Here is a 10,434-nt window from a genome sequence, read left to right as displayed (position 1 = left end):
AATTCGAGACCAGCCTGGCCAACATGTTGAGACCCTGTCTCCTACTAAAAATACAAAAGTTAAGTGGGCATGGTGGTACATGCCTGTAGTCCCACTTACTCAGAAGGCTGAGAGGCACGAGAATCGCTTGAACCCAAGAGGTGGAGGTTGCAGTGAATGCAGATTGTGCCACTGCACTCTAGCCTGGGAAACAGTGAGACTCTGTCTCAAAAAAAAAAAAAAAAAAAAAAAAAAAAAAGACAGCATGGTAAAAAAGAAGCTAACACCAAGCAGGCATCTATCACCTAAAAAGATTTTCAAAAGTACCTTCAGTGTTTGTCAAATATCCAAAGAGAGAAACGTAAATTTAACAGACTAATTTTCAAATTAGTACTTTATTTTTATAATACCTCTTATCATGACCATTCACCATTAAAGCATTAAAACAGCATGTTCCTTTGAATCTTCGAGTGAAAATACGCAATTTCTCCTCTGTAATTTTCCAACCTACCAAAACCTATCATCATATCTAGCAATTTAATAAAATGTTATGAAAATCTGTAAAAAATACACTTCTTTGGCATTAAAACAACTTATAACTGGATGAGAAGAATTAAAAAGTAATACCATCAAAGGCAAAGCTCTACTAACTATTTAACAGGATGACTTAGAAGTCTAATTATTCAACACATAGTTTTTTCCCCAGTTAAATGCTTTAAAAACTAGCCAAACTAATAAATCTTAAGAATTATTAGCAAGAAAACCATTTTTCTGAAATTCTTGCTGTTAAATTTAGTGTTTACAATTCAGTTTGGGGTAACTTTAAAGAAGTTTTGATTTCATTCCTTAGGATAAAGATTCTTTTTAGCACTTCTTATGTCAATAACTTATAATAGTGAATGGCTGAATCCAAATCTCATTTTACTTTTTATTTTTCCATGTTATATGAGTAGGTAAATATGTTTACAAATATTTAAATATACAAGTACTTTTCTACATATTAATATGTAGAGAACTTTTATTATATATCTTTCTTGCAAAAAGATATGCTTCTGTCACATTATGAGTATATTCACATTAAAACAATAAAACTAGGCCAGGCATGGTGGCTCTTGCCTATAATCCCAACACTTTGGGAGGTGAGGCGGGAGGATTTTTTGAGCCAGGATTTCAAGACTAGCCTAGGCAACACAGTGAGACCCCATCTCTACAAAAAATAAAATAATTAGCCAGGTGTGGTGACATGCACCTACATTGCGAACTCTGCTGTCTGCTGACACCTGTTTTCTGTTCACACTGGACTGCAGGGATTCCCAGTGCCTTCCACAAGTTGCAAACACAGTAAGATACAGAATAACCCTCTAGGAAGATGGCCAAACCCTGTCCTCTGAGCAAACCATTTCTAATACTCCAAACAAGTTTTCTAAGAGGGAAAAATAACTACTTATTGAATTTATTGCATCTTCATATTACTGCAACAGTTTTCTTCAACTGAAGTGGCATCTTAGACCAACTTAAGCACAGTATGGTTTTCACAAAAAAGGAATACTGGTATATTATAAACACAGATTTTATCTTTTTAAACTAGGAAGTCTGCACCAATAGATATGAACTTTTCTGTTTGTAATAGATAAGCTATAGCAATGTGTGCATTCTTTAGCTACATACACAATTGTTTGCTTTCATGTGACTTCTTTTTTCTAATAATTTCTCTTGCACTATATAGTGGTGACTCTCACACTGAACAGATAAGCTGTGTGTTTTATATAACACTGATTATTTCATTCCACATTTAGACAGATAAACCTGAACATCCAACTATGGGTTCACATGTAAACTTTCAGAAATTTTGTTATGTCTCACATAATAAATATAGAATTATGTCATAGTATTTAAAAACAATAGCCACCACTTCTACCAGCCCCCACCAGGGGACAGCCTAAGGCTGTGAGTCTTTTGGAGTGTTGTCATTATTTGTTTTTTCTCCAGAAACAGAATGCTTCAGAAACTGACCAGTAGCACCGATGTACAATCTTGATCGCATGGGCCATTTCTGAAAAAGATTATTTCAACAAGAATTCAAAAGTTAATATCTGTGACATAGATTAACGTGATCTACAATGTTAAAGACTGCAAACAGCCCAATGCAAATGCAATATTATGTAGCTAATAACAATTATAAGTATGAAGTACAAGGAACAACATGAAAAAATGTTTATTAATGCTCACAGTAAAAAACAAAAATATACTCAGACTTTGATTAAAATTTTAGAAGAAATATGTGTGCTTATGGATAAGAACTGCAAGAAATCATGAAAAATAAATATAGTTAAAGTGCAGAAAAATGTATCTGCCTGTAATGTTTTAATTTCAAACTAAACCTAAAACAAAATTAAGCCTAAAACTAGATCCTTGGCTTTAAAAATATTTTTAAAAGTCCCAATTTTAGTATATGTGCTGCCGAAGTGAGCACTATATTTTAAAAAGTTCTACGTGGTATTATGTGTCTACACGTATCAAAGGACCACAGTGAAAAGTGTCAACTATCTATACATGTTCTTTTTTTTTTTTTTTTTTGAGACGGAGTCTTGCTCTGTCACCCAGGCTGGAGTGCAGTGGCACGATCTCAGTTCACTGCAACCTCCATCTCCTGGGTTCAAGCGATTCTCCTGCCTCAGCCTCCTGAGTAGCTAGGATTATAGGCGCCTACCACCACGCCTGGCTAATTTTTGTATTTTTAGCAGAGACAAGGTTTTACCACATTGGCCAGGCTGGTCTTGAACTCCTGACCTCAAGAGATCACCTGCCTCAGCCTCCCAAAGTGCTGGGATTACAGGCATGAGCCACCAAGCCCAGCCCCATCTATGCATCTTATCTAGCTAAAAACAGTATCTAGAAGTCATAAATATTAGAATATTTGGTATTATACTAAGAGAACATCCCGATTAAATGTCTGTCTGTATTGACATCATCTAGCTCTAACCTTTTGGTAATCATCACATTTGAATTACTGATGGTGATTTTTCTAAATTAATCTTTATGATGGGCAATCTCTCAAACAATATAATTTATTGCCAGACAGACATAATGATGAAAAAACATATTACATGAGTAGTTCTTTCAGAATAAAACTCTTTTTGGAAGGAGGCAGGTGTCATATAATCAGTTAAGTTCTAAGATCCTTAGAATACTACTTTTGTTTTTTTAATACAGAGATGGACTTAAAAAAAAAAAAAAAAAAAAAAGCAACTCCTAAAGGTCAGCAATCTGGTCCCATACTCTCCAGGGAGCAAGTGCTGCCTTATGTAAGCAGGCTACCTATCTTCATCAGCGAACACACACAGGCCAACTGCTAGTTACACAGCACCATAATATGTTTTTAAATGCCTGGCAGATAATCCACAGTGCTCAAATAGAGGTACAATTATTAACACGCCAAAGAACATTAAGAGCTCTGGGTTCGCAACCCAAGTTGCATATGAGACTCACCCAGAGAGCTTTAAATAAATACTGATGGCCAAGTCACACCCCAGAACAATTAAGTCAGAATGGACTATTAATTCTGTTACAGAGTTAAAAGAATGTAAGTAGAGTTAGATCTTAGATGGAATAATATAAACTCTCATTGCACTTGTGAGCACAGTTATTTTCACCTAAACTTGGACTCCAAATGTAAAACATAGCCATAAAGAATAAGTGGGCATGTGATACTATCTGGAAAGTTTTGTTCTGTGGCAACCAACCAAAGTCCTAATTTTTATTTTTTTATTTTATTATATTATTATTTATGAGACAGGGTCTCATTCTGCTGCACAAGCTGGAGTGGCAGTGGTGTGATCATGGCTCACTGCAGCCTAAACCTGCTGGGCTCATGCAATCTTCCTGCCTCAGCTTCCTGAGTTAGGACTACAGGTGCCTGCCACCACTCTGGGCTAATTAAAAACTTGTTTTTTTGTTTGTTTATTTATTTGTTTTTGCAGAGGCAGAGTCTCACTATGTTGCTTTGAGTTCGAGGGTGGTCTTGAACTACTGGGCTCAAGTGATCCTCCTGCCTCAGCCTCCCAAAGTGCTGGGATTATAGGTGTGAGCCACCATGCCTGGACTCAATTTTTAAAAATAATACATATGCATTCCTATACATCCTAGGTGTATCATTGTCAGTGGTCCTGTTCCTGGGATCTTTTACAAAGATAAACTAATGTGTTTTTTATTTTTATTTTTTTTGAGACGGAGTCTTGCTCTGTCACCCAGGCTGGAGTGCAGTGGCGTGATCTTGGCTCACTGCAACCTCGGCCTCCAGGGTTCAAGTGATTCTCCTGCCTTAGCCTCCCAAGTAGCTGGGATTACAGGCATGTGCCACCATGCCCAGCTAATTTTTGTATTTTTAGTAGACATGGGGTTTTGCCATGTTGGCCAGGCTGGTCTCGAACTCCTGACCTCAAGTGATCTGCCTACCTCAGCCTCCCAAAGTGCTGGGATTACAGTGTAAGCCACCACGCCCAGCCAAACTAATATGTTTTAGAAACTGGAGTGAGGTTTATCTGATGTATCAAGATCTGGCATTGTTATATCAGATTAAAGTCCTTCATTATACTGAAGATCCCAGTGCTGTAGTGTTTGTGTCCCTCCAAAATGCACATGTTGAAGCTCTTACCTCCAAGGTGATGGGATTTAGAGACAAGGCCTTTGGGAGGTAAAAAGAGTTAGATTAGGTCATGAGGGACTAATACCCATTTAAGAAGAGGAAAATCGGGCCAGGGCAGTGGCTCATGCCTGTAAGCCTAGCACTTTGGGAGACTGAGGCGGGCAGATCACGAGGTCAAGAGATCAAGACCATCCTGGGCAACATGGGAATCACTTCAACCCAGGAGGTAGAGGTTGCAGTGAGTCGAGATCGCACCACCACACTCCAGCCTGACAACAGAGCAAGACTCCGTCTCAAAAAATAAAAATAAAAATAAAAAAGGTTGGATGCGGTGGCTCATGCCTGTAATCCCAGTACTTTGGGAGGCCGAGGTGGGTGGATCACCTGAGGTCAGGGGTTTGAGACCAGCCTGGCCAACATGGTGAAACCTCGTCTCTACCAAAAATACAAATATTAGCTGGGCGTGGTGGTGGGTGTCTGTAATCCCAGCTACTTGGGAGGCTGAGGCAGAAGAATCACTTGAACCCAGGGGGCAGAGGTTGCAGTGAGCCGAGATTGCACCACTGCACTCCAGCCTGGGTGACAGAACGAGACTCTATCTCAAAAAACAACAACAACAAAAAGCACTTAGTTTAAATAAGTGACTCAAAAATAACAAAACCCTGTTACCTATTTTTTTCAATTATTGTTTACCTATCATAGACAATGATTATAAAATAAGGAGCACGATAATAAAGTCATTTGTGTTTTTCTGCCAGTGTAGAGATCTGAAATATATTCCTGTTTCTTAGACAATCACTGCCTTTTGGGCAGCTGATGCTGATGGAAATAAATTGCTCATACCCCACAGGGATTAAAAACTGCCATTTCAGGCTATGCACCAGGTTCCCAGTCTCTTAAACTTCCAGTTTCATTTGAGATGTTTGTTCTTTTTTTTTTTGAGACAGGGTCGTGCTCAGTTGCCCAGGCATGCAGTGGTGCAATGTAGCCACAATCTCTTGGGCTCAAGCAGTCCTCTTGCATAAGCCTCCCCAGTAGCTGGGACTACAGGTGCACACACCACAGCCACCTAATTTTTAAAATTCTTAGTAGAGAGGAAGTCTTGCTATGAAATGCTCTTAAAGTAAACCCCCAACAGTGGTAATGTGCTAACAATACTGATAATAAGGACTGTGATTCAAAATAATGACCTTGAAATATTTGTTAAAAAGCTTCGATCATCAGGGTAAGACCTAACACTATGTTGTAAGGGAGAAAAATGAAGTCATTTTAGAACACTTTTTACTAAACAATAGTTTATAATGAGCCTTTAGTTAACCATAAAAGTACAAATAGGATATTTTAATTAATTTCACATTAATCAAAGGTAGACAATGTTTAAACATTTTGGTAGTGTCTGTAAAATAATGTGTTAACAGTTAACAGGCGGTTTCAATTATGTACATAACAGCTCTTTCCTCTGAACTTCTGTAGCACATAATTATAGTTCTTTTATGGAAAATGTAACATTCTCCCTTCCAGTACTGTTGTTTCTTTGTTTTTGTCTCAATAATATGTTCATATAGGAAAGGGACTGAGTCTTACTGTGTTCATTCCCTTAAAATACTGCTTTGCACACAGTAAGAATTCAATAAATGTTTGATTTTAAAATATGCTTGATTTTAATCACTTGTTCAAGCAACATTAATTTCATTTAAAAAAATCTTTGGCTTTGTATCATCTCTAGAGTTGTCTTTTAAAATATTCAATTAAAACAATCAATATTTACAAATAAAAAGTTATGATTATAAAAACATTTGGTACATGAATCAAGTGCAAAAAGACGCTTGCTATGCTTATTGTTACATGGAAATGACGCTTCTAACATTATTCATTCAAAAAAAGCATTCCAAAATAAGATGAAAAGCATCTTGACTTCTCATTCTGAATTATATCTCCCATAAAGTATTTAACAGATGCTCTTTGTATTACAATCTACTTAACGTTAAAATAAACTTCCTTAGAGTATATGCAAATGTCAAGTCAAAAGAAATCTAATATTAATGGTATATTCGAATAGCAATCTAATGAACACGGTAATACAGAACCCCTTAATAATGACTTTTCTGCTGAGATTATAAACTTACAAATGAGATAAGGTATATCATAATTATAAATAATATTTCATGTCTTCATATTTAATATTGAAATGATTTAAGTCTATCATTATGATTATATTTGCAAAGTAAATTTTGTTAAACCTTACCACAGAATTGTAAGTTCAGTTAATATCAGAAGGTGTGCTTTACCATACTGAATAATTTATTGAACACTGATATACTTAAAGCTAAGTCTTAAGTATTAACTTTGCATTTGTGTGTGTGTGTGCGTGTGCGCGCGTGTGGCCAAATATTTCAGGGTGATGAAGCCAAAACTCTGAAAATTTAGGTTTAGTAAATAATGAGATGATGCATTTGGAACAGAAAGATTAGTGTAAGGTTTCAAAACAATCAAATTTAGAAGAAGAGGATGATGCAAAAACCGACTACTGCAATAGGTAACGAAGAATAATCATATATACCATGTTAAGTAAAAATTTTACCTATATGTAAAGAAATTACGCAAAATGGATTCTCTTGTCTAATTTTGTACATTACAGACTTTGAATTTAGTAATCAATTCACTCAACACACATGCCAATCTATTGCGAACGTATTTAAAAACACTGTAGTTTTTTCTAATACTTTTGGTAGCTGTCAAGTATATGATATTTAACCTTTATTTAAACGGACTGAAATTTTACTCCATAGAGATGCAGAACGGTCTCATTTGTTCCTACTAGTTTTACCAAAAAATTTCAACAGTGTTTTCCTCGAATCACTTAGGGCCATTACTCCAGTGAAATCTTTCAAATATCCCATAAAAATCAATGAAAGCGTAATTATGTAAATAAAAGATGCTTAAAAACTCTCAGAGGGTCATAATACAACTCAGATATTAAACATTATCAGGATGTGCAACCAAGCCCCCATTTCTCACCTTGGAAGGCACACAAATCCTTCAGAGGCATCCTGTAAGGGGCCTGCGAGAATCTTACTCAAGCCACCCCGGCTTTAAACGCCTCACCCGCCACCTGCGAACGGCGAAGGAGCAGCCTCCCGCGGCGAGGACCTTGCCACCAGTACCCTCGCATGCCGAGGTCGTTCTCCCGGTCGGCTTCCCGTCTCACCCGAAAAGGAATGAGAGCATCTACCCAAGACAGTGACTGGCAGGGCGGATCAAGGTGTCCTGGTCTCGGCCCCAGCCCCGCGGTGCGCCCCCGCCCGCTTACCTTGACCGGGTGCAGGTAGCCATCGCCGCGCAGGGCGCCCAACCCGGGGTCCGCCGCCGCCGCCTCGGCGTCGTCCTGCAGGCTGCGGGTGAGGTGCGCGATGTAGGTGGTGGCCAGCAGCAGCACGTCCAACTTGGACAGCTTGGTGTCGGGCGGCACGGACGGCAGCGTGCGCTGCAGCTCCAGGAAGGCGTGCCGCAGGGTCTGCACCCGGCTGCGCTCCCGTGCCGCATTAGCCGCCGCCGGCCGCCCGCTCCCGGAACGCGCACCGCCCCCGGGGCCCGCCGGCCCCGGCCCGGTCAGCCGGGTACTCGAGTCGCGGATGGCGGCGGCCAGGGGCGCGGGCTCTGCGCTGACGCTGAGAGGGCTGCCCGCGGGGCGGTCGCGGTCCATGGCAGCTTCCCGCGCCGCGCGCGCTGCAAAGGACCGAAGGTGCGGTGAGGCCGGGGGGTGGTCGGGCTTAACCACCCTGGTTCTCCCCGTGCGCCCACTAGCAGCCCAACGGGGCTGAGGGCGCTCTAAAGAGAGCTCGTTTTGCCTGGGGAGAGTTTTGCCTCCCGACGTCTGGGGCGAATTGCGGGGCTCTGGAGTTCTTGGGCTTCCTAGAAGGATGAAGAGAGGCGCGGTGCCGGCTTTGCTTTTCAGGGACAAATTAAGCGAAAGGTCTACTCTACCCGGGAAGAAAGATGTCGGAAGCTCAGCTCGGGATCGGCACTCGTTCGCGATTCGGCGACTTTATCCAACCCGGCGCGCACGAGAGGTGGCGCGGCTCCTCCTCGCCGACGCCGCGGAAAACCACGGCTCACCAGCCGCCCTCGGCCTTTCACGCCAGGGGGGATTTCTGCCCGAGGAGTGGGGGACCTTTAGCCTCACCTCGGAGTAATCACCCGCCACCGTTCCAAGCCCAGGAGCCGCACAGTACGCGTCTGACGGGCCCCTCACCTTTCCTGGAGCAGCTGAGTGGAGCTCCGCTCTGCTGTGCGGCGGGAGAGGGGCGTGGAGCAGGGCCTGTGTGGCTAGGACCGCACTGGTCACTCCATCCTCGTCCGGCCGAAGCCCAAATCGACGGCTGCTTCCAACTCACGCTGGCCGTGACTTTTATGCGGGCGCCCCGCGGCTCGGGCCGGCTACGGCAGGTCGGGCGGAGGGCCTGACCTACCGGAGGGGCTACACCAGGGGCTGAAGCGGCTTAGAGGGTCATTAATCAAACCGCCCAGTGGGGCAGGCTCAGGGGGCGGGGCGTCCTCCTGGCCCCGCCCCTCGGTTGAGCGCCTCACTCTGCTTTTCCCGAGGCGCCTCGCTGAGGGCGGTGTGTGGAGAGTCTGGGGTGTCGGCTGCCGGCTGCGGTGGGGCAGGGCTGGAGGCCGCGGGTGAGGCCTGTGGTTAACCTCGCGCTGCCGAGGTCCTACCTCCTCGGGTCCTGTCTGATTCCAGGCCGCTTCCAGCTGAGGCGGGAACGTTGCCGTTTGGTTGAGCGTGTCTTTTAGGCTCTGTGAGGAAAAGTCGAGCGCGCCACATCGAGGCGCTAGCCGTTTATTCTACCACAAGGTAAAAGATTCATACTGTCCTAGTTACCCTAAAGCTGGGAGATACACTGCACTTCCTACCAGACCCCGAATGCTCCCGCTGTCTGTAATTCTTTAAGAAATTCCCAGAGCAGGCAGCCCTTGGATCGTGGGCGCTTCTCCCTGGGGACGCGGACCTTTGCTGACTGCCCCCGCTGCCCCCGCGGGGGCCACCGCTCTTTAATTATTTGGACATTCTTTTCTGGTTTTGCTCTTGTGGACCCACGAGAAGCGTGACTTGCAGCGAGGCAGGACCCGATCCCAGCCTTCTTTAGAAAGCCGGCACTGCGCCCCAAGGCCTGTTCAGAGTCGCCCCAGAAAGCCATGGGCCCCCGGCCGCCCCAATCCGCAGCGGTTTCTGCAGGTCCTGGACCCGTCGCCTTCGTAGGTGAAATCTGAGTACTTTCCAACAACATAATTAGAACACACTCGAAACAATGCCTGCAATTCGCAGAGTAGGACATTTTCTGTTTTTGTGTTTGAGACAGGGTCTCTGTCGCCCAGGCTGGAGTGCAGTAGTGCCATCTCGGCTCACCTCAGCCTCCAACTTTTGGGCTCAAGCCAAGAGCAGGATATTTTCTTATATTCTTTGGGGTCAATCGGAATATCAAATTTAAAATGTCACTGAAGAAACCGCGCTCTTGTATATGCACCATCATTTAATACTTTCCAGTAGATTTCGAAGTTGGAACTACTGTAACCAAGTCGTCATCAGTCCTGGTGGCACTATTTGGATGTACTGGTCCACAAATTAAGTACATTAGTGAGTCAGAATGGTACTTAGGCTTTCATCTCAATTCCCACCCAATAACTGTAATTAGATTTACACTTTAGAAAGAAGCACACCAAAATTCTATTGATTCAAAAAGAGGTTTGGTGCGGTGGCTCATGTCTGTAGTCCCAGCTACCCCGAAGGCTGAGACGGGAGGATCTCG

General features: G+C 43.0%; 1 protein-coding gene across 1 annotated transcript; it reads right to left on the bottom strand.

The window, feature by feature from the left end:
• Positions 1-355: 355 nt before the first annotated feature.
• Positions 356-9,119, bottom strand: TCF24 (transcription factor 24). The gene is made up of 4 exons (XM_010371591.2): positions 8,877-9,119; positions 8,426-8,536; positions 7,935-8,350; positions 356-2,032 (listed from the first exon to the last, which is right to left on the bottom strand). The coding sequence occupies exons 3-4, from the start codon at positions 8,325-8,327 to the stop codon at positions 1,919-1,921; spliced, it is 507 nt and encodes a 168-aa protein (XP_010369893.1). The 5' UTR covers positions 8,328-8,350; positions 8,426-8,536; positions 8,877-9,119; the 3' UTR covers positions 356-1,918.
• Positions 9,120-10,434: the final 1,315 nt, after the last annotated feature.

Source organism: Rhinopithecus roxellana, chromosome 9 (genome assembly GCF_007565055.1).
Source record: "Rhinopithecus roxellana isolate Shanxi Qingling chromosome 9, ASM756505v1, whole genome shotgun sequence".
Lineage (NCBI taxonomy): Eukaryota > Metazoa > Chordata > Mammalia > Primates > Cercopithecidae > Rhinopithecus > Rhinopithecus roxellana.
Note: the sequence above shows the minus strand (reverse complement) of the source record. Positions and strands in the feature narration are given on the sequence as shown.

Coding starts and splice junctions, on each gene's coding strand:
- TCF24 (XM_010371591.2), bottom strand. CDS start 8,327: ATGGACCGCGACCGCCCCGCGGGCAGCCCTCTCAGCGTCAGCGCAGAG. Junction 2,033..7,934: donor GCTACCTGCACCCGGTCAAG/GTAAGCGGGCGG, acceptor AATCTTTTTCAG/AAATGGCCCATGCGATCAAG.